The sequence below is a fragment of the Microcaecilia unicolor genome, chromosome 2 (assembly GCF_901765095.1).
Source record: "Microcaecilia unicolor chromosome 2, aMicUni1.1, whole genome shotgun sequence".
Taxonomy (NCBI): domain Eukaryota; kingdom Metazoa; phylum Chordata; class Amphibia; order Gymnophiona; family Siphonopidae; genus Microcaecilia; species Microcaecilia unicolor.
The window spans coordinates 204339727-204365076 of record NC_044032.1 but is presented as its reverse complement, the minus strand read 5'-3'; the positions used below and the strand labels follow the sequence as shown (position 1 = coordinate 204365076).

Genomic DNA, 25350 nt, shown 5'->3' with positions numbered 1-25350 from the left:
TAAGCAGTGTTATAGGCGCGTTAATGTTTTTAACACACATTAACCATGTACACGTGTTAACCATGTATGTTCCTACAATATCCCTATAGGTGCCTACATGGTTAGTGCGCACGCTAAGTGTAGGCGCGCTAAAAACACTAACACACCTTAGTAAACAGGGCCCTTAATGTTTTTTGTGCGGTAATGACTCAGATCATTGGTATGGTCTTTACTGACATGATTGGATTGTTGTGATCCCTGTACATTCTATTCTGATTGAGTACAATTTATAAAGCTACAGTTTAGCTCTGTCGAGCAGGGACCGTCTCTTCATGTTCAAGTGTACAGCACTGCGTACGTCTAGTAGCGCTATAGAAATGATAAGTAGTAGTAGTAGTTTGGTGCAGTCACCACATTTTATCAGTCCTGACAATGCAGTCATGTTTAAAGTAAAAATTAACAAAACAAAACAAAAAAATGAGCATCTTACCTTCCTGGGGATTTGTTTGCTAAAATCAGGGAAAGTGATGAACTGTTTCTGTTTCGCCACATATAAAATGATGATGGTGACTCCCATCTAAACCAAAGAGATACATGAGTAAAAGCAATGAATTACACTTAAACTTGAAAGCCCATGAATTATTAATGAAACCTTCATAGTGCATGTAAGTTTGAAGTATCCAAGAGCTAAGAACAGTTAGAAACAGGACCTTGTTTAGCACGGAGGAGGGAGCCTGGTTAAAACAATGCACTGATGAGCTATACTGAGTCAGACGAATGGTCCATCTAGCCCAGTATCCTGTTTTCCAAACAGTGGCCAAGCCAGGTCACAAGTACCTGGCAGAAACCCAAATCCTGGCAACGCTCCAAACTACAAATCTCAGGGCAAACAGTTGCTTCCCATCTGCCTCTTTGCTTAGGGGTACAGGGCATATACAGCACTTTACAGAGGCACATAAGAAATAGTCACTTCTCTTTTGAGTGCACAATATAATCACAACAGATGAACATAGACTTACAGAGAAAAAAAATAAGAGGATTTGAGTTAAAAATTTGTGGCCATGATTGAGAAAACTAAAGCAGCTGGGTTGGAAGGGCCAACTTTTTGATTAAGTGAAGCTGCAAGGAAGAGAAGAACTGGCAGGGTGGGTGGGATTGCAGATCTAGGATGAGAACGATATGGTGAAGGTCACTAGAGGACTGGAGCTGTTTAATCTAATTGGGTAAGAATATAAGAACATAGGGAGTAATTAGAGCAGATGAAGCCTCTGCAGGTAAGTGAATATTGAGTTGCTTGTGAATTAAAGCTTGGGAGAGAAAAGAGACTGTGGATTTATTAATACATTTTCTCCCAGATTCTATGTATAGGGCCAAATTCTATAAATGATGCCTTAAAAATTGGTGCTAAAAAACCACACAGTTAGCGTGATTCTATAAACTACGCCTAAAGTTAGGTGTAGTTTACAGAATATGCTCACGTGCTGTTTTTGCAACTAAAATTTAGGCACACTCATTTAGGCCACCCAAAACCAGGCCTAAATACCTGCGCCTAAGTTAGGTGTATATCAGGTGTATTCCATAATAATATGCATAGTTTCTTGAAACGCCCACAACCTGCCCATTCCACGCCCATGGCCATATCCTCTTTTTGACTGCACACATTAGAATTTACACATACCACATTATAGAATACACCTAGAAAGTTGTGTGCCTACATTCTAATTAAAGCCAATTAGTGCTGCTAATTGGTTTTTAAGTACCAATTATCGGACCCGATTGGCATGTTAATTAAGTTGTGCATGTAATTTGGCCATGAGGCCAAATCAGTGCACACAATTTAAGGCACCATATATAGAATTTGGGAGATAGCATCTAAAGTTGAGTGCGCAAATTTGGCAATTTGGTCAAATTGCGTGCACAACTTAATTGCTTAACAAGCCAATCAGCACTGATAGTTGGCTGATAGCAAGCAAATATCAGCACTAATTAGAATTTAGGCACATAACTTTCTAAGCGTATTCTATAAAGTGGTGTGTGTAAATTGTAATGCATAGAATTCAAAATGGGGCATGGGCGGGGCATGGGCATTTCTAGAAACTACGCACACTATTACAGAATACACCTAATCTGCACGTAAGTTAAGCACAGGCATTTACACCAGGTTTTAGTTGACGGAAGTGTTGTGCCTAAATTTAGTTGTAGGTCCGGGCACTACATGCATTCTATAAACCGCACCTGTTAGGCGCGGTTTACAGTATAGTACTAAGCATGGTTTTTTCCACATCAAACTTTTCAGTGCCTTATATAGAATCTAGTCCCGTATGTTTTAATTTCATTAAAACCTAAAAATTAGCTATTAGCTTGTTTAAAGTGCTGTACAGCAAATTGTCCTGTTATATTAGAGCTTACCTTCCCTTTAAGAACACAATTAGCAATTAGCTTGTTTAAAGTGCTTTGAATCAAATTTTCCCAGATTCTTTTAGTCTCTTTTTCTCATCCTTTCTCCCCAACTCCCACCCACCCGAAGCACATTCCTTAATTTATGGTCCATTACCCTAATTATAAGGATAAATGGGATCTTTTAAGAAGGGTTCCAGAGGAGATCCGGGAAATTATAGACCGGTGAGTCTGACGTCAGTGCCGGGCAAGATGGTGGAGGCTATTATTAAGAATAAAATTGCAGAGCATATACAAAAACATGGACTGATGAGACAAAGTCAGCACGGATTTAGTGAAGGGAAGTCTTGCCTCACCAATCTAATGCATTTTTTTGAGGGGGTAAGCAAACATGTGGACAATGGGGAGCCGGTTGATATTGTATATCTGGATTTTCAGAAGGCGTTTGACAAAGTGCCGCACGAAAGACTCCTGAAGAAATTGCAGAGTCATGGAATCGGAGGTAGGGTATTATTATGGATTAAGAACTGGTTGAAAGATAGGAAGCAGAGAGTAGGATTGCGTGGCCAGTATTCTCAGTGGAGGAGGTAGTTAGTGGGGTCCCGCAGGGGTCTGTGCTGGGTCCGTTGCTTTTTATGTATTTATAAATGACCTAGAGATGGGAATAACTAGTGAGGTAATTAAATTCGCCGATGACACAAAATTATTCAGGGTCGTCAAGTCGCAGGAGGAATGTGAACGATTACAGGAGGACCTTGCGAGACTGGGAGAATGGGCGTGCAAGTGGCAGATGAAGTTCAATGTTGACAAGTGCAAAGTGATGCATGTGGGTAAGAGGAACCCGAATTATAGCTACGTCTTGCAAGGTTCCGCGTTAGGAGTTACGGATCAAGAAGGGATCTGGGTGTCGTCGTCGATGATACGCTGAACCCTTCTGCTCAGTGTGCTGCTGCGGCTAGGAAAGCGAATAGAATGTTGGGTGTTATTAGGAAGGGTATGGAGTCCAGGTGTGCGGATGTTATAATGCGTTGTATCGCTCCATGGTGCGACCGCACCTGGAGTATTGTGTTCAGTACTGGTCTCCGTATCTCAAAAAAGATATAGTAGAATTGGAAAGGTACAGCGAAGGGCGACGAAATGATAGTGGGGATGGGACGACTTTCCTATGAAGAGAGGCTGAGAAGGCTAGGGCTTTTCAGCTTGGAGAGAGATGGCTGAGGGGAGATATGATAGAAGTGTATAAAATAATGAGTGGAATGGATCGGGTGGTGTGAAGCGACTGTTCACGCTATCCAAAATACTAGGACTAGAGGGCATGAGTTGAAGCTACAGTGTGGTAAATTTAAAACGAATCGGAGAAATTTTTCTTCACCCAACGTGTAATTAGACTCTGGAATCGTTGCCGGAGAAGTGGTACGGGCGGTTAGCTTGACGGAGTTTAAAAAGGGGTTAGATAGATTCCTAAAGGACAAGTCCATAGACCGCTATTAAATGGACTTGGAAAAATTCCGCATTTTTAGGTATAACTTGTCTGGAATGTTTTTACGTTTGGGGAGCGTGCCAGGTGCCCTTGACCTGGATTGGCCACTGTCGGTGACAGGATGCTGGGCTAGATGGACCTTTGGTCTTTCCCAGTATGGCACTAGTTATGTACTTATGTACTTTCACCACAGATTTTCACCAGCAAATTATTGATCCTTAGCAACAGATTATTTACAGTTTATTGAGAAGCAAATATAAAATAGCAGCATAAAATATTCAAATCATCTTAAGGATCTTTATGGTTTTATGTTTCAAATCATCTTAAAGATCTTTACACCAAAGCATCCCTGCTCTCTTAGCACATTTAAATAACTCACTCACAAATACTAAGATGTAGACCACAGTCCAACCGCAAGATAGGGGTTATCAAATCTTTTGCACCAGCTGCCAAATGTATAACTGTCTCTGAATTGGTGAAAGGTCATATATGTGCCCTCAGTACAAAAAGCTCCAGGATCTCAAAGAATTGAGTCTATTCTCTGAAGGCTAGAATATCAGACTTGGAAGCAGGGCCACCGAGAGGGGGAGGGTGGGGGGGGGGGCAAAATTCCCTGGGCCCAACCTCCAAGGTCTGTCTCTCTACTGCTCTTGTGTGCCAGCCGGGACCCGAATGATTGCATTAAAGTGATAACCCAAATGATCCGGGATATTGTGCTAATGCAATCATCCGAGTCCTGGCACAAAGGAGCAAGAGCAGTCAGACACAGAAGATAAGGGAGGGGTGGCCCAAATGTGTGTGTGTGTGTGGGGAGGGGGGTGCGAATGTGGTGGTGAGAGTGAGGGTTTAGGGCAGTGCTGTGGCGGCCAAGGTGGGGGGGCAGGCAGTCTTGCCCCGGCCTGGCTGTGTCTCTCGGCGGCCCTGCTTGGAGGAGCTTATCACATTTCCACATACATATAAGTACGTGCAATCTCAAACTGGTGTGTATGTATACGCAACCATGGTGTAGGCACATTTAGAGAAAGTCTGGCTGAAGCATGGGCAGAGGCACAAAGTAGTCCCTACATGTGTATTTCAGCCATGTTCATTTACACTTGCTCCTGAAACATATTTGAGGGTTTTTATTAAATGCCAGGAGCAGGTGTAATGTACATAGCCACATTATAGCTACAATTTGGCATTAAAAAAAAAAAAAGCAATATACTGAAATAACACTGGGGTATCACTTCGTCCTGGTTTCAGAGTATATCTCTATATAACACATAGAAACCGTTGTACATTTCTCACTTATCTCTATTTTTTTATTTTTTAAGAAGGAAGCACATCATATGTATGAGCGGTTTCGCTCCAGGGGATATCCCCCCCAAGGTTATCAAGGCAGCTCAAAACAGAGCAAATAACACTCACCAGCAATGGCTACTGATGCCCAAGACGGCTTCATTGTGTAGGAGGTCTGAGAGAATAACGTGTGTACTACCCTATTCACATAGAACAGCTGATGTGCAGAGGATTATATGGAAACACTGGCCGATGTTGTCTTTAGTGCAATTTACGGATCTACCACTCTTCGCCACGACTAGGGTGAGGAATTTAGGAGAGATACTTAAAATGAAGCCCGGTAGGACAGAAGATCAGCATGTAGTGGGCCACACTTCCTGCCAACATTGTGTATACTGTAGATATGTGTGGCACACTAATTGTGTCATTCATCCGCAGATGGGGAAACTGTTTCAGCTGAAGTCATCTACCGACTGCAAGTCATCTCACATTGTCTACGGTATCATTGGCCCGTGTGGCAAATGGTACATAGGATACACCATAAGGAAGGTTAAACAGTGTATTGCAGAACACATCAGCAATTTAAGGACGAATAAAAGGGAGGCTCCTTTAGTCGACCACTGGACTATGGCATCACACAATCTGTCCGACCTTAAATATGTGGTGTTAAAACAAATGAAAGCCACACATAGTGGTAACATCGCCAGAAAATTGAGGCACTTTGAGCAGAGGACAATATTCCAATGGGATACGATGGCCCCTCGGGGGCTGAATCGAGAAATTGAATGGCTCCATGACTGACAACAATTGGGGAGATCATCGCGCACAGTACGGCAGCCCCGCTGGATCTGATTGGTAACAGCTGAGCGTACGTCACGGGCTGTTTCGCTTAGAAATACCGCGAATGTGCCGGCATGGGTGCAATGGTTGGACCGCGGGAGTGGAAGGGGGACCATCTCCAGGTATGCCACAGCGTGGTTATATAAGCTTGTTGGTATAGAAGATGATGACTAACGTAGGCATGAAAGATTAGAGTTCAGATAGTATGAGGCATCAGTGGACTATCGTTTTTAATGGATTATTTGATGTTCGCAGGAAGCAGCAGTACACCAACATCAGAAGTCAGACGGGTTTAGGTTCTCCTGATGACGCTTACCACAGCGAAACACCATGGGTGTTGAGAACGAAGGACAGTGCTAAGACTGGAAGATTTACTGCTTACAAGCCGTGCCAGGAAGACGGCAGGAATGAAAGAATGGTTTTAACTTCACGAGCACACATTCACTAAACCCTCAGGCGACTACTGGGTGACACTAGTTAACAACGTAACAACAACGGATTGCACCTGCCTGCAGCTAAGTGTTTATCTAATAAGAACGACGCATATTTAAATGGACTTTATGATATAGGTGGTAAGGGAGGGCAGAAGTGCAATGATGTCTAGATAAGACATATTACCATTCCAGTAGACTCGCCTGAGTAATATGCATGTCACTGAGCACTTTTAATATTATTCAAACATGATGTGTTTGGGGTGGGGCTCAGAGCATTATAAAAAATTAAAAAATAGAGATAAGTGAGAAATATACAACAGTTTCTATGTGTTATATAGAGATATTTTTTAAAAAAGGCACAGAGATGCATTTGTGTCTTTATAAAAGAGCTTCGACAAAGGTGCTAATTTACCTCCCCACCTAAGTGACCTGATACACAAATTACCCTCATAGAGAGATCTTAAACCCCTAGTACAAGAGGCATAGCTAGATCTTTGCTCCCCCCACGCCTTGAACCTGGCTATGCTTCTGCCTAGTACACAGAACAAACAGCTTCATACAAGGCACCACAGGCTTCCCGAGAAAGTTAAAGAACATCAAGCAGTTAATATCTTACACTCTTCAGGTTACCATGGATGTAGAATTACTGTACAGCAGCATTCCCTATGCAGATGGTATAAGTGCATGTGACAGATTTCTAAACGAAACCATCCTGGGCCACTAGTATACACCAGAAACTATTGTAGCAAAATGCCACAATTTTCCTTTCTATGCAATGGCAGGAGGAACATTCTGGGTCCTTGCTCCAGAACAGTGTCCAGCAAACGTAGGGGGTCTTTTACTAAGGCGCGCTCACGTTTTTGGCGTGCGCTAAAATTGGGCATGCGCTAAACGTTAGAGACACCCACAGGAATGCATTGGTATCTCTAACATTTAGCGTGCGCCAAAATGTAAGTGTGCCTTAGTAAAAGGGGGTCTAAATAAGGGGCAATCTATTGTGAGGAAGTAGCCCAACCACAGTAGACCTTCAGGAATTGGAGGGAACTAGGGAAGTATAAAAACTGGAGTCTAGCAAGGAGTCTTTGCATTCCTCTCTCAAAGGAGTGTTGTAAGGAGGAAAAATTATACAAGATGGTGGGTTTCCCACCCTGAGAACCATCAAGAAATTAGTCTTCTATCCAAGAAGCTAAAGAGGAGAAGGGAAGGGCCAGGGCCTGTTCTCATACGTAAAAAGTGAAGAGGGGGTTAAAAGCCTGAAAGCTAGATGAACCCCAGGGCACAAGTTCCCTTAAGAAGGAGACAGGAGAGATCAACAGGAAGATCTCAGGAAAAAGTAAGGAAAGAAAAGCTGCAACGGGTTACACATCCAAGCTGGGGAAAGAACCCAATCGCACTATGAGTACGTGTTGGTAGACTGTGTGCTAGGAGGTGGGATCCAAGTCCTAAGTGGATCCTACTTTTACTTTTTCCTCTAAACTGAGTCCCCCAACTGCACTGCTACCAGTAGGGGGTGATGCTTCAATATTGTGTTTTCAGTGACTACGGACAGGCAGATTCCCTGAAGTCCAGCAGAGCTTGCCTGTCTCTCACTATTGAAAATGTGATAGTGATACAGCACCCCTCACTCGCAGGACTGTAGATGGGGAACTCCCACTCAGCTTAGATGGAACAGTGTCTACTTGCCTAGTCCAGAAAAGTTGAGCAAGAGGAGTAATTGTTAAGGAGTAAGGAGAATTAAGTCTTAGAAAGGAGAAAAGAGACTTTTCTAAGCACTGAGAGATTGCACAATCTGGGAGGAGAGTGAGAAAAGAAAGGAGTGAGAGTGGAAACCAGGGTGCAACCTAAGTTAGTTACCATGCATCCCTGATTTTCAGAACTTGTCCCCAAATTTACATACAAGCCCCGATTGGTCCCTCTCCGTAAAGCAGGAATCCCTACACACATGCCTTCCCTCCCTTCTCTCTGTGCAGTACACAACAGCCATGCTTGGCAAAATAATCCACAAGCTGCTGCATGCAGGCTGCTTCAGACTGAGCATAGAGAGAGGTGAAAACTGCATCCCAAAACTCATCGGTGGAGCAAGAAGCATAGCTTCACTAATGAGAGGAGGACAGTGTGCCAGCTGCCACCTGCCTGGCCTAGCTCTGGCCCCAGAAAGAACAAACTTACTTCAATACCTTGCCTTCCCTATCTGGAACTGCCTGGACAGTGGATGCACAACCAGAAACAGCCCTGTAGTGACAGCAGCATGATCATGGTGCCCATCCAACTAGACCACTACTGAGCTGATCCCCACAACAGCGCAGCAACTTGGACCCAGTGGCTCAGCCCCATTGCATTCTGCCTGCCAACCTGACCTCCCGAATGATGGCCTGTGTGTGACAGGCACCGGTTGAGCTGACATCACAATAAAGTTTGCCACCAGGCATGGCCCAAAGTAACCCTGTTGTACTGCACCAACCAGCCTGACCAGAACAGCCTTTAGTATGACAGACAGAGCTAAAGGTGCTGCTACAAAAGATTGACACCAGGCCACAGCCCGGCCCAGCTCCATTGCAGATTGACCACTGGCTGGCACCAGAAGTTCCTGGTTCCAAGGAATGGGGGGGTGGGGGTTAGAGGAACACAATGAAGAACGTATGACTGGATCTTCTTGCCTATCGCTTGCCTGTCTGTGCAGCATGAAAGATATGTGGGAGAAGAATAGCACATGTGTGCAGCACCTTTTTCTTTCTTCTGGTTTCTGGACAGAAACAGGACTCAAAACTAAGATGGTAAACCACTGGGGAGTGGTACAAAAGGGCATATAGTCAAGTGGGAGCCAGGGTAGGGGAGATACTGGACCCAGAGGATGGGGACAAGGGAAGCAAAGGAAAAATGCTAGACCTGGGGAGTGAGAGGGAGGAGGACAAGGAAAGCAAGAGAGAGATGCTGGAACTAATGTTCCCAAAGTTCTTGAAGTCCACCATCATTCCTACCATTGAGAGTGCTACAGCAATATTACAGTTTCAATCACAAAGGGCCAGCAACTTCTGCCAGATTCCCAGTGGGCCTACCTACTTGCCCCTTCCTGATTGAAAATGTGATATTCTTGCACCACTGTCAATGGGGATGGAGGACTCCAGTGTAACTTAGAGGGAATGTTGCTGGATATAGAGAAGGCGGACATAGAGAGAGATAAAGAGAGAGATGCTGAAATCATCCATAAGCAGACTGGTGAGAATAGGATACAAATAAAGTGGGTGGGATGGTGAAAGGGGGTAATCGGAGAATGGGTGGAGACAGAAGAAAGAGACTGAAGGGAGAGAATGACAGAACTGGAAAGAACCAGGGCTGATGAGGGTAACCGAAGCAGAAGAAAGTAGTTGAGGTCTAGGGTGGGAGGGAATAAGAAGCCAGGGAAGGGGTGAGAGATGGATAAGGGGGGAGAGAGGAAATAGAGAGGGTAAGAGTGGGGAGATGGGCTAAGAAGGAGATGAGAGAATATGATAATGAAGACACAAAGCTAAAAAAAAAAAAAATAGGAATAAGAGAAGCAAATGAGACCACATACACAGGAGAAAGAGAGAGATACCGAACTATAAAACCAAGCAAGACACGCCAAAGATTGGATATTTTTATTCTGTAATTGATAACTAATTAGTTTAAAATGTATGAGGACCCAGTGCAATGTTTGAGATCCTAAACATACAGCCTACATAATGTTTACATGTTGAAGGACTGAATTTAGTCCACCGGCGACCGGCATTGACTATCCAGTTTCATTTTTGACCATGGCAATTTAACCGGTTAAGCCGATATTCGGTGCTAACTGGTTAAGTGCTTAGCGGTTAAAGATAGGCCTGTTATTTAAATACCTACGTGGTATAAATGCACAAGAGGTGAGTCTCTTTCAACTGAAAGGAAGCTCTGGAATGAAGGGTCATAGAATGAAAGTGAAAGAGGATAGACTCAGAAGTAACCTGAGGAAGTAATTCTTTACAGAAAGGATGTTGGATCCATGGAATGGCCTCCCGGTGGAGGTGGTGGAGACAAAAACTGTATCTGAATTCAAGAAAGTTTAGGACAGGTGCATAGGATCTCTAAGGGAGACTAGATGGCATGGATGGGCAGAATGGATAGGCCATATGGTCATAATCTGCTTTCAATTTTTTATGTTTCTCTATGTTTCTATTTTAATTGTATTCTGCATGCACCTTCACAGGAACTCCCTAGGGAAATTAAGCAGTATGTCCTCATTCATCCTGCATGGTTCACTTGGCAATGGTTATATAAGCAGTTAGCATGTTCTGGCTCTGTAACCCCTCTGCTTCCTATATGTAGGAATCCAGACTCCCTGTGGGAATTTATACTAAAACTTTTCAAATATGAGCCACTAAGGGTATATGTTACTTATATCAAATGGTAGACACAGAAGCTAAACCACTGGGTTTCCAAACTCTTTCAGAGTAGTATCACTTGAGTGCTAATGATATTTTCCCTTATATGCAACTTCAGCATTACTTGCTGGGTCTGGGTCCGCCTCACTTAACACTACATACAATGGCAAGGGCACGGAGTGAGGACATTCAATGTGAAGTTTTCCAATTTCCTAAGGTCTTCCTGCAATTTCTTACAGTCTGCATATATTGTAACAACTTTGAATAGAGCAGATGACACAAAACTATTGTTAGTGGTGGACAACAAAGCAAACAGAATGCTAGGAATTATTAGGAAAAGGATAGAAAATAAGACAAAGAATATTATAATGCCTCTGTCTCACTCCATGGTGTGACTTCACCTTGAGTACTGTGTGCAGTTCTGGTCGACATATCTCAAAAAAGGTGTAGCAGAATTAGAAAAGGTTCAAAGAAGGGTGACCAAAACAAGGGACGGAGTTCCTCTCATATAAGGGAAGGCTTAAGAGGTTAGGATTCTTCAGCTTGAAAAAGAAAAGGTGTGTGTGTGTGTGTGGTGGTGGTGGTGGGGGGGGGGGGGATATGATAGAGGTCTACAAAGTTCTAAATGGAGTAGAATAGGTAAACATGAATCAATTGTTTACTCTTTCAACAAGTACAAAGACGAGGGGACACTCCATAAAGTTATATAGTAATACTTTTACAACAAATAGATGAAAATATGTTTCACCCATTGAACAGTAAGTTCTGGAACTCCTTGCCAGAGGATGTAGTAACAGCAGTTAGCGTATCTGGGTTTTAAAAGGTTTGTGCAAGTTCCTGGAGGAAAAGTTCACAATCTGCTATTAAGGTAGACATGGGAAAGCCACTACTTATCCCTGGAATTGGTTGCATGGAATCTTGCTACTCTTTAGGATTCTGCTGGGTACTTGTGACCTGGATTGGCCACTGTTGGAAGCAGGATAGAGGGTTAGAAGGACCAGCAATCTGACCCAGTATAGCTATTCTTATGTTCATACGAAGCCTCTGAAGTAAGTGAGGAGGAGACTGTGATATGTACTGAACTGCTTCCTTTCCAGGGAGCAGGGTCCTGCAATGGTCACAGACATACTAAGATGGCTATTCACAGAATCAAACACTGTACCCCACACAATTTTTCTCAGGGTCCCCTGAGGATTCAAAGCAGGAAGCATGTTAGACTGAGAACATACCTGTCCAATTCCAAGTGCCATTGGAGAGGGAAATCTAAAATAAAAAAATAGAGGAAAAAGTCATAAACTATGTATATGTATACAGAATATTCCTCAAATTCTATGCAGACACTCAGGCTATATATAATACAATAAGACAGACTCTTCCAGTGCAGCAATAGATAACATTTGTCACTGGATTATTCTATGTGTAAATCATATACGGTCTTATAGTCCAATAAAAAGTTACCTGACATTTCATTGTCATCCTCATATTTTCATCCCATTACATCCTATTACAATAATCCAGAGCTTTCACTACCAATTCTTAATTTAAACATTTCTAAGGGCTGAAAATTATCTTCTGGTATACATATTGACTTAGGCTAAACTACTTTCATAAATCGTTTCCATGTGCATTATTGCTTGCTTAAATACAATGGATACATTTACTTCTTGCAAACACATATCAGGTTCCCAAATTCTGTAAGTCTTCATGAATTAACACATTAGTGAACCAAAAAAAAAATAAAAACAAGACAACCCCACACAAGTATGAAAAGGTAACATCAGAAAAGAGCAACTTTGGCCAGTAGGAACCAAACTTTCTCTATTCTGAGCAACAGCTGGAAACTCCAGGAAGTTTGTACTGCAGAAAGATTCTGTGCAACTAAAAACATTAGGGGTCCTTTTACTAAGCCGCGTAAGGCTCTATACGTGCCCAACGTGCACTTGTTTAGTTGTGGCTGCTAATTATATAAGTCCAATCAATAAAGACACTAAAGAAAAGTTAATTAGCAGGCAGAGCACATATAAATCTCCTCAGTTCAGGCCAGATATTATTTGTTGCATTTGTATCCCACATTTTCCCACCAATTTGCAGGCTCAATGTGGCTTACATTATGCCGTAATGGCGATCGCCATTTCCGGATAGAGAATTACAAGTGGTATTGCATTAAGGCAGATAAATGGTACAATAAAATACAAAGAATATAGTGAATAGAATATAGTGAATAGAATACAAAGATTATAAAATAGAATCTAGTGGAGGAGTGGCGGACTTTGGTCCTGGGGAACTGAGTTCGATTCCCAGCACAGGCCGCTCCTTGTGACTCTGGGCAAGTCACTTAACCCTCCATTGCCTGCCGCATTGAGCCTGCCATGAGTGGGAAAGCGTGGGGTACAAATGTAACTAAAATAAAAGAGTTATTGCATTGAAGTTCCTGAATGATAAAGTGAGTTATAAATTAAATTAGATAATCAAGTATAGAAAGTTCATTTCCAGCATGAGAAATACAGATATAAAAATAAGTTGAACTTTATCAATGAATAATATTAATATTTATTTTTATTATAATACATAATTTTATAGTACTACTAGACATGCACAGTGACATACAGTGACAATAATTATTCAGGTACAATGTGTCCCTGCTTACTATTTGAGGACCTGATTTTATTATGGGACACCCCTATGAGACATCCAAAAACGTGTCTATTTTAAGGCTATGTTATAAAGGCAACAAGGGGGTAAAATTCAATCAGCGGTGGTGAGCGTTTTGCTGACCACCACTGGCATTATTCCCGGATATTCAATGCCAAGCCATGTCCAGGTTTTGGCACTGAATACCCGGTTTTTGCAGAGCTGGCTAACACATTGCTGGTTAAGTTGATATTCAGCACTGTTTTTTGTGGTCCCGTTTATGCAGTTACCCTGGCCAGTTAAGTGCTGACTTGAACTTAAGTGAAACCAGCTATTTTGGGAGCATTCTGGGGTGGAGTCAGCACTTAACTGGCCAGGGTAACTGCATAAATGGTAACTGCATAAATGGGACCACAAAAAACAGTCTTGTATTTATGTGGTAACCCATGGCCAGTTAAGTGCTGAATATTGACTTAACCAGCAATGTGTTAGCCAGCTCTGCAAAAACCGGGTATTCAATGCCGAAACCTGGACATGGCTTGGCATTGAATATCCGGGAATAATGTTTATTTCATTTAATAAAACTCATTTTTTTGTTAAACTGTTTTGTTAGGGCTCTTTTGCCTTTGTGAGAGATGTGCTGGTGCTAGAGACTGTATTTGTATTATGTTTTTGTTATATTTGTTGTGTGTACTCTGCTTAGTTTTTAGGCAGAACAGAAATTTTTAAATAAATAAATATCCGCACCAAGAGCATGTGCCATCTGGGCGGTTCATAATATCTTAAACAAAAAAAAAAAAAGGAAAGGAACTACAAACACAAATAGGAAAGAGGAATAACAGCTAACCACTAATTTTCAGTGGCGATACCTAGTTAAGTGCCACTGAAAATTAGCGGATAGCCCTGAACAAATGATTTATCCAGTTAGCAGCCATTTCCAGATGGTTAAATCATTTTGAATATCGACCAGGCTTATTTTTGAAAGAGAAGGACACCCATTTTTTGACACAAATCGGAAGATGGGCGTCCTTCTCACAGGGTCGCCCAAATCGGCATAATCGAAAGCCAATTTTGGGCGACCCCCAACTGTTTTCCGTCTCGGGGACGACCAAAGTTCACAGGGGCATTTCAGAGGCATAGCGAAGGCGGGACTTGGGCGTGCCTAACACATGAACGTCCTCGACCCATAATGGAAAAAAAGGGCGTCCCTGAAGAGCACTTGGACGACTTTACCTGGTCCTGTTTTCCTTACAACCAAGCCAAAAAAGGTGCCCAAACTGGCCAGATGACCACCGGAGAGAATCGGGGATGACTTCCCCTTACTCTCCTCAGTGGTCACTAACCCCCTCCCACCCTAAAAAAAATCTTTAAAAGTCTTTTGTGCCAGCCTCTATGCCAGCCTCAAATGTCATTCTCAGGTCCATCGCAACAGTATGCAGGTTCCTGGAGCAGTTTTAGTGGGTACAGTGCACTTCAGGCAGGCGGACCCAGGCCCATCCCCCCTACCTGTTACACTTGTGGTGGTAAATGTGAGCCTTCCATAACCCACCACAAACCCACTGTACCCACATCTAGGTGCCCCCCTTCACCCCTAAGGGCTATGGTAGTGGTGTACAGTTGTGGGGAGTGGGTTTTGGAGGGGTTGGAGGGCTCAGCACACAAGGTAAGGGAGCTATGTACCTGGGAGCAATTTCTGAAGTCCACTGCAGTGCCCCCTAGGGTGCCCGGTTGATGTGCTGTCATGTCAGGGGGACCAGTGCACTATGAATGTTGGCTCCTCCCACGACCAAAGGGCTTGCATTTGGTTGTTTCTGAGATAGGCACCCTTGGTTTCCATTATCGCCGAAAATCAGAAACGACCAAGTCTAGGGACGGCCATCTCTAAGGACAACCTAAATATCAAGATTTGGGCGTCCACAACCGTATTATCGAAACAAAAGATGGACATCCATCTTGTTTCAATAATACGGGTTTCCCTGCCCCTTCGCCGGGACGTTTTGCGAGGACATCCTCAGCAAAACTTGGGCATCCCTTTTGATTATGCCCCTCCACGTGTCTCTTTAAAAAAAAGCTACCAGATCAGATCCAGTCCTAAAAGCGCACAAATGCTGACACACAAAATTTACACCTGCTCTGAAGGTGTAACTGTATGCATATAATCTATTTGTGTCAAACCAACTGATCTCCCATAAACCATAACTATACCACAAACTTCAGCGGTGTCACTCACTGATTCATGTCTTAATTCAGCAAGAATTATACACCCACCTCCTCATCGGTATATGGTACTGATTTTCTAATATCAAAATTTTAAATATTTAAATCTTTTTCCTTTTATGATTTATATCAAAATTATTTCAGCTTTAATCCATTCCTATAGTTTTAGTAGATACTTAAATTGCAATTCTCATCTCAAAGATGTATTTCAGCCAGGGGGTTTTTGTCCGACATAGACTATGTTTAGCCTTCCAGTTGTATCAAGGTATACCCCCTGCTTATAACGACGCCAACATCAATTAAGTGGCCCATTTGCTAACAGATTTGAACAGAACATGCCCACTCCCCGCCCCCAGATCCGCCCCAGCACTAAAAAAATACATTTTAATTTTTAGCGTGTGGATAGCGTGCGCACTTCCCCAAATTACTGGGAGATGCCTCATCACGTGCCACGGTAAGCCATTTCTGCTGCGGTAAGAACATGTTAGTGCTTGCCACAGCTTTGAAAAAGGGCCCCCGAATAAAGCAAACGTTAAAAAAATCACAGAAACTAAAATCACAGAACATCTTACAATAATCAAATGGCTTTATCCCCTCAAGATCTGGCCAACTTTTATGCCAGAAAAGTGGGTATAGTGCTTCTTAATGTCAACTATAAGAGGGCTATGATGGTTAAGATGGGAAGGGGGTTTCTGATTCAGTGGACTGGTGTTGAAGGTTTTGAAAAGCAGGAATACTCACTACTACTGTCATTTGGATCTTTGCTGCTTTAGGTAATTTTTGTGACATTCTGTTCCAAAATCACATTTAGAGGTTCAGATCCTGGCATCTTCCTTTTCACATCTGGAAGTTTGGGGCTAGAGGGTAGTTGGGAGGAAGGGCGGGTGTTAGAGTTATAGGGGGAAGAAATTGAAAATTGCTGATGATACATGTGTTGATTGTATTGATTCAATATCCTCTTCTTTGAGAGTGTGTTATGTCACATAAGTTATGTGCGTACAAGGATGTATTTTTCAGAGTGTCATCAATAAAAACGTTAAAACATAAAGTGTACTAGTGTTCATTTGGAACTGGACCCAGGGCCTCCAAGAGGGTGACAGGGGGGACAAAATTCCCTGGGCCTGGGCCTCCAAGGGGGACCCGGAGCCAGGTTCTCTCTCTTCTGCTCCTGACGGGATCCGAGTGATCCCGTCCCAACACAGGCAGGAGAGAGAAAACTCCAGCGCCAGGCCCCCCTTGGAGGCTGGGAAGGACCCAGAGCTTCCTCCAGCACTGCTCTTCTGCCCATTGCTTGCTGAGTGGCTGCTTTTCCTCTTAGGCGCGCTTGCTTGGTTTTGAAACTGAGCATGCCCTGAGGGGCAGGCAGTCAGAGCTGGAGGAAAATGTCTTCTGCTTGTGGGGCCTCGAGATCCCCGCCAGCCAAGGTATTTCAATCCTGTTGCAGCGGTAGCGGACGACAATTGTGGGAGGAGGCGGCAGCAGCCCTGCCCCGTGCCCGGTTCAGTCTCTCGATGGCACTGACTGGACCCAGAGGAGGCAATCAGTTTTCATCCAATATATAGCTTATGTTCTTTTTGAGAAAGCTGATTAAGCAGGTGCTTTGTCCTCGTTTTCAACAGTTATGAGCACCAGCAAAAGAGCTGAGGTTCTTTTGAAGATATATTACAGAAGGCAAGGTGCATTTGCTGCTTATTATAACTTTTATTGAAATATTTAGGGCTGATAAATTATTTATTCAATAGATCAATAATTGTAATGATTCGCTGTTATTTATTGTAAGCTTTAAAAGAAGTGTGCCCTATAAAGAGGAGGAGGACATAAGTGAGAAGCGCAGACCCTTATTGGGTAAGGCTTTTGTATTTTTATTGAATAATTCCTTTTGGAAGTCTTCTTTTATTTTTACTTTGAATATCTCTTCTTTTTCCGCCTTCCCCTTGCCCCTTAGTTCTCCCACCTATTTATTGTTTATCCCCTTAGATGGTCATATGGTAGTAGTCAGGTTCTTTTACTCATCACTCTACTAATCCAGGAATACAATAACTTTCAGTCTTATGCAACAAAGAAACTCCAGTCTATGGGTTTTGTAATCCAACAAACTTTACTGAAACTGCGAAAAGCAGTTCATCCAGATCGCCAATATTCTGGAGGCAGAAATCCTTTCAAAGCAGAACAAATTAATTTAATCCAATGACAGTTTATACAACAAGTGAGTCAGAGCCAAACTCAGGGATAAAATGTAAATCCTCTAGCTCAATTATATAAATCCTACAGTATGTACATATTTACTTCCTCCTGTCCATAACCCTTCCTTACTGGGCAAAACAATCTCAGGCTGTGCCTGCAGCACTGCTGCAGCAAGTGATCTTCTCTCTGGACCAGACCTCCTTGTCTGTCCGTTCATTCCACAGGAGTACCTCTTAGGGCTACTGTCTCTGACTCTAATAGGCTCTTTCCTGTTCCTTCTCCCAGGCTTGGTTCCCCTGCTTCCCACCTGGGAGAAGGAACAATTCACAGTTACTGCTTGTGAAATTTACTGAAGGGAATCCTTGCCTCACCAATCTACTACATTTCTTTAAAGGGGTGAACGAACATGTGGATAAAGGTGAGCCGGTTGATATTGTGTATCTGGATTTTCAAAAGGCATTTGACAAAGTACCTCATGAAACACTCCAGAGGAAACTGGAAAGTCATAGGATAGGAGGTAGTGTTCTAGTGTGGATTAAAAACTGATTAAAAGATAGAAAACAGGGTCACGTGATGCGGTGGAAGCAGTAACAGCGTTTTTGTGCTGCTCCGAGTGCCCCGCTCGCCCCCGACCGAAACCGCCGAAAGAAAACCCCCAAAAAACCGATCGGACTCTGTAAACGAACGGAGGAAGGTGCATGGAACAATATCTCGTTCCTATGCCGCCCGGAAGCACAAGGAAAAGCTCAAAAAGCGAAAAAGAAAAGCTGCTCGCGGCAAACAGCGATTCCAAGATGGCGACCGCATCCCCGCGAGGCGAGGCTGAATTTACCGCCCGACAGCTGGCACAGTTGGTAACAGCGGTAGGAACCGCACTGGAACCCCGTTTTACAGCATTAGAGAGCCGATTGGGGAAAATAGATGGCGCTTTGGCGGAAATAACAAGCAAAACGGCGGAGGCTGAAAAACGAGTATCAGACTTAGAGGACACATGGCAGCAACATGAGCCGGATATAGCTAACTTAAAGCAACAACTAACAATCCAAGCAGAGAAGCTAGACGAACTAGAGAACAGAACTAGGCGATGCAACCTCAGACTGGTGGGCCTACCTGAAACCATACCAGACAAAAATTTAAGCACAGTGCTGGAAACATGGCTCTCTAAAGAATTTGCCATATCAGACAGCAGAGGCCATCTTTGCATTGAACGGGCCCACAGACTGGGGAGACCGGGTCAACCGGGGTCTAGACCCAGAGTGGTCATAATAAAAATTCTCAATTATCTCCATAAAGAAGAGATTCTACAGGGATACCGGCAGAAAAGAGACAATTTAAGATACGCGGACAGCCAAATAAGAATATTCCAGGACTACTCAGCTAGTGTACGGGAGAGGAGACGAAAATTCCACCCAATTTGCACCTCACTCATTAATAAAAATACTCGGTTTATGCTCCTGTACCCAGCGACGTTGAAAATCATGAAAGATGGAAAATGGATATCCTTCACCTCAGAACAATCAGCGACACAATTTATTAACCAGGAGCTGCAAACACCTACAACACCAACATGAACTTGCTCCAAAACTGTGGTGAGCAGATTCTGTACTTGATAAGATCACTATGCCAGATCTGAGGACACTTTCTGAGAACTCAAATTGCCTAAGGTTAAAGGTAAAATGATATGTCTGGGGGGGAGCGGGGCACTCAGCACATTGTGACTAGGCCTTGATGGGGAAAGTCCTTTCAGGGCACCTCTTGGGAGAAGGGGAATGGGAAGAATGGGTAGATATGAGGATAAGGGGAGGGATAGGGGTGGGGGACGATATAATAAAGGGAACAAATGGAAAGATAATTAGTGGGGTAAAGGGAAAGGATATTACTGGTACCTATGATTACATGAGAGCTAATTTGAATCTTGGTCTCCAAATACAGCAGGTATGCTCCTGGGGAGAGGCTGGGCCCCCGGGGGTAAGTCAGGAAATACTACTGATAGTATCCCCAAAGCTAGAAAATCATTAATCAATCTGGAGTAAAGATCTTGTCATGGAATGTTTCAGGCATCACATCGCCAGTGAAGAGATATAAGATCCTATCTCAGATAAAGCGACATAATATAGACTTTGCATGTCTGCAAGAAACAAAATTATCAGATAATGAACATGGAAAACTTTGTCAACAGTGGGTGGGTGAGAGCCATTTCTCCTCCTCGGGCAACAGGAAGAGTGGGGTTGCAATACTAGTACGTAAAGGGTTACCTTGCACCAATACCCTAATATACAAAGACACAGAGGGACGTATAGTGCTACTTCGAGTTAATTATCAAGGTCAGAGCTTTTATTTGTGTGCGATATATGCTCCAAATTCCTATGACCCAAGATTCTTCCAGTCCTTAATAGCACTAGGGCTGCAATACACTGATGCTCCCTGGGTGTGGGCGGGAGATTTCAATCAGGTGCAGGACCCGTCCCTGGATAGGTCATCACCCGCGGCTGTACCAGGGGTGGGCAAGGGGAAGGGGATATCAGCACTCTGCAAACATTTGCATTTAACTGACCCGTGGCGCTCCCTCCACCCTACTACAAAAGACTATACCCATCAGTCAAAAGCCCACCAATCCTGGTCTAGAATCGACTATATTCTCATATCACAATCTTGGTTCTTTAAAGTTCAACAGGCAGTTATTGGCCCTATGGAAATTTCAGACCATAGTATGATATGGGTAGAACTCGACCTAAGGGAGAGGGGGAAAACAATCAACCACTGGAGATTCCCCGCTTACCTTTACAGTGACAAACAATTTCTAGATCACCTAATGGGGAAATGGAAACTGTATGAGGACACGAATCACCCTACATGCGACTCACCTATATTATTCTGGGAAGCGTCCAAAGCGGTTATGAGAGGGGAAGTAATAGCGTTTCAGAGTGCTAGGAAAAAACGATTAGCTGCGGGCATTTTGCGATTAGAAGCAGACTATAGGAAAGCAAAGAGGAAATACATAACTCACCCCACTCCAGACAACAGGGATTCCATGTCAGCAACCCTGGTAGCACTCAACGCAATTATTCACGAACAAGCCACGAAGCAATTAATGTTTCGACGGCTGAACTTCCAACGTTTTGGGAATAAGTCAGGAAAACTATTAGCTAGAGTGGCTAAAACACAAACCTCCCAAAGGTTTATCTCAATGATAACGAACTCCAAGGGGGATAAGCTAACTAAATTACAAGATATAGTTAATACATTCCAGGAACACTTTAAGGAAACATATAGAGCCAAAGATAGGGTGCGGGGTCCCCTGACCCGAGACTACCTAGAAGATGCAAAAATGCCCCAACTAACAGAAATAGCCCGCCAAGCACTGCTAGCCCCTCTTGAAGCACAAGAGGTTTTTAAAGTATTGAAATCCCTAAATCTGGGCTCCGCCCCAGGTCTCGATGGCTTCTCTAATGAGTACTATAGGATGCTAGCCCCTCAATTGTGTGGAGCCTTGGTAGATTATTTTGAGGGAGTGGTGACTAGGGGATCCTTTTCATCAAGGGAGAACGAAGCCTTAATAACATTAATCCCCAAACCGGGTAAACCAAAAGATCTAGTAGACTCCTATAGACCCATCTCCCTCATCAATGTAGATGTTAAGATCTTATCTAGAGTGCTCACAAACCGACTGACAGCTCATATTCCATATCTAATAGGAGAGCACCAAGTGGGATTTGTTAAAGGCCGACAAGCGGTAAGGCAAGTTCGGAAAGCACTACTTACAGTGGCTTATGGACAGGTTACGGGTGACCCCCTCTTGTTAGTTAGCCTAGACGCGGCTAAAGCTTTTGATAAAGTTAATGGAGTATACCTGTTTCAAGTACTCGAGTATATTGGGCTGAGTGGTTGGTTTCTGAAGGCAATCCAGACACTCTATAATAACACCACAGCACAAATATTGATTAATGGCACTAGATCTATGCCCTTCCGAATAGAACGGGGCACAAGGCAGGGATGTCCATTATCCCCCATACTGTTCCTTCTCTACCTGGAACCACTTCTACGCACGATTTTACTAGACCAGGATATACGGGGAGTAACACTGCATGGGCAACTGATAAAAGTGCTAGCCTTTGCAGACGACATGTTTCTTACACTCACACAACCAAGAACCTCAGTCCCACGGTTGCTTGAAGTTATAGAGGAATTTGGGTTCTATTCAGGATTACAATTAAACCTACATAAATCATTAGCCCTCCCGATTCAGGAGGAGGTGAAGGAGGGGTGGGTTGACCCATTCCCCTTTCAGTGGGCTGAAGACAACCTTAAGTATTTGGGGGTCATCATTCCAAAAGATTTAGCGAACTTATATAAGGAAAACATAGGCCCATTGAAAAATAGAACAAAGGAAACACTACATGGTTGGCAAGGTCTACCCTTATCCCTGAAAGGGAGAATCGCAATGTATAATATGTTCATCTTTCCGAGGTGGACGTACATCTTCCAGATGATCCCAGTCTCGCTGGGATACAGAGAGGAGAGATGGCTCAATAAAACCCTCACTATATTCCTGTGGCAGGGTAAACGGGCACGCACAGGTTTGAAAAATCTTATGAAGCCCTGCTCGGGAGGGGGACTGGGACTGCTTGATTTAAAACTCATAACGATAGCATGTGGCCTGAGGCATCTATCAGATTGGTTTCGAGCAAAAGAGTTTTTCTCGTGCACAAGTGTAGAAACCGCATTGATAGCCCCAATGGATTTTGCTTACTGGCTCCACGCCCCAGCAAAGGAACTCCTACCGTTGGGTCAGTATGGGTACATCTTAAATCCCCTGCGTAAACACATGGAAATGGCTGGGTAAGATGTACAAATGGAATAAAGCAGCAACTCCACTGATTCCTCTTAAAGGCAATTTAGCATTCCCGGAGGGGGGAGGCTCCGCCTTGTTTAAAAAATGGGAGAACTGTGGCATCAAATATTTGTTTCAAGTGGTATCGGAAGATGGGAATATTAAATCCTTTAGAGCCCTGTGTGAAGAATTCGGACTGGGACAGAAAGACCACTTTCAGTACTTACAACTTAAACACTATGTTAGGTCAATACCTGCAACAGACCTTACACAGCAAATATGGGACTCTATGAATGATATACTAGGCCTAGAGGCCCAATTAAAAGTACCCCTCCGTTACTTCCATCGTCACCTTCGAGACTCGCAGGGGACTTCAGATTACACAAGCGTCTCACAGCAGTGGCACCAAGAACTGAGATGGAAACCCAATTCCGAGCAAATAAAACTGTGCCTGACAGGTGTATACCAGACGACAGAGAACGCGGCATGGCAGGAAATGCAATACAAATTTATTTTACGGCTTTATATCTCACCACATAGAGCCTTTAAAGCGACCATTAGAACTACAGATGATTGCCCAAAGTGTGGACAGGTGGGAGCCTCCTTGGGACATATGTTTTGGTTCTGCACAATGGTGTTTCAATTCTGGAAAACGCTGGGACATCATGTGTCTCAGATGTGGAAAATACAATGGCACCCATCACCAGGCCAACTCTTTGAAGTTTATAATATCCGAGGAAAGTCACCCGAGGGACTGAAAGCCTTTTTGAAAAGGGCGACCTTGATGGGCAAGCGGACAATTACACAATTATGGTTACAGCCAGAGCCCCCAGGAGTCCCGCAATGGAGAGGAGCTATGATGCAATGTTGCATGCTGGAAAAGAAAAGAGTGGGAGACTTGGCTTCAAAAAGGGGAGACCAATTTTGTAAAACATGGTCCCCGTTTTGGGACACCCTCACATCAGTTGGAAGAAGCAGGATTCTAAACTGTTAATAGGTCCAGTAGGGGAGGGTGGAGGGAGGGAGGATAGGGGGGGGAGGGGAATATAAAGGAAACGCATATGTTCACTGTATGATATTAATATAAAGTTTATTTTGTATAGCTACAAGTTGACCACTGTAAAGGGGGGTCTTGTTCTTCTGTGTTAAATAATTGTTGTAATGGGAGCAGGAAAGACTAGACACTATGAAGCAAGCAAATAGATGAAGGTGAAGATGCTAATCGGGGGGGAGGGGAGAAAAAGGGTGTATAAAATATTGATGATGCAGTTACAATGTATACATGCAACTGTGACCTGTTCATATGTTTACGAGATGTTTGATTATGTTCACAATGGTGATTATCATCAATAAAAACTGTTTATATATAAAAAAAAGATAGAAAACAGAGAGTAGGGTTAAATGGTCAGTATTCTCAATGGAGAAGGGGTTCTACATGGGTCTGTGTTGGGACTACTGCTTTTTAACATATTTATAAATAATCTAGATATGGGTATAACTAGTGAGGTAATTAAATTTGCCAATGACACAAAGAGGGGAATAATCGAACGGCGCCGGCGAAATACATGGCTGGCGATGTATTTTGGCGGCGCCGCAAACAGCTGGCCAGACCCATATTTTCAAAAAAGATGGCCGGCCACCTTTTGTTTCAATAATACGGTTCCGGCCAGCTAAATGCATTGGATTTGGCCGGGGTTTGAGATGGCCGGCTTCGTTTTTTAGCGATAATGGAAAGTTATGTCGGCCATCTCAAACCCCAGCCAAATCCAAGGCATTTGGCCGTGGGAGGAGCCAGCATTTTTAGTGAACTAGCCCCCCTGACATGCCAGGACACCAACCGGGCTCCCTAGGGGTCACTGCGGTGGACTTCAGAAAAGCTCCCGTGTGCATAGCTCCCTTACTTTGGGAGCTTAGCCCCCCAAACCCCCCCCCCCCCAAATCCCACTACCCACAAATGTACTGCACCCACTAAAACTGCTCCAGGGACCTGCATGCAGCCTCTAGGACTTACTGCTGCTGTATAACTTTAGCACATCAGTTCACACCTGAAGACTAATCTCTCTGAAAAAGTCCTTTCTTGAAATAACCACGTTTACTCACAGTTAACTGCAGATCAGAGGTTGTGCCTCATTGGCAAAGAGTCCCCTGGTACTAAGATGAGCAGTAGGTCAGAGCTGGCATAATGGTGTACAATGCCCTCTTTCAGCACCATTCAAGGTAAGAACTACGTTCTCTAACGTGGGTAACACAGGAAAGGGAATTAAAATTGGCTTACAAAAATGGCCACTACCGCATGGACTACAACAGGAAACAAAACAGGGCACACTGACCCAGTAAGCAGGGGGAAAGCACCAGGAGAGTAGAGCCTACCAACTACCAATACCTAAACCCACCACAATGCATTGCTGATGTGGCTCTGCAGTGCAAATAACAGAAAAGGTGTCACACTCACCCAGAGCCACATCACAAGCAGGAAAAGGCTGTCGGAGGACAGAACACATTCTGCTGTCATGGAGGTGGGTACGGCATTTGAGGCTGGCATACAGGCTGAAAAAAAAGTGTTTAAAGTGGGGGTTTTTGGTGGGAGGCGGTTAGTGACCACTGGGGGAGTATGGGAAGGTCATCTCCGCTTCCTTCCAGTGGTCATGTGGTCAGTTCGGGCACCTTTTTGAAGCTTGGACCTGAAAAAAAAGGGACCAA

At 43.6% G+C, this 25350-nt stretch overlaps 1 protein-coding gene across 2 annotated transcripts in view; it reads right to left on the bottom strand.

Moving 5' to 3' along the window:
- SLC35D2 (solute carrier family 35 member D2) overlaps window positions 1-25350 on the bottom strand; it is a 216512-nt gene that overhangs the window by 133984 nt on the left and 57178 nt on the right. For both annotated transcript variants that reach the window (XM_030193642.1, XM_030193641.1), the window contains exons 2-3: window positions 12017-12050; window positions 470-556 (exon numbers count right to left, since the gene is read on the bottom strand). In XM_030193642.1, coding sequence (XP_030049502.1) covers window positions 470-556; window positions 12017-12037 — 108 coding nt within the window. In that variant the 5' untranslated portion in view covers window positions 12038-12050. The remainder of the gene's footprint in view (window positions 1-469; window positions 557-12016; window positions 12051-25350) is intronic.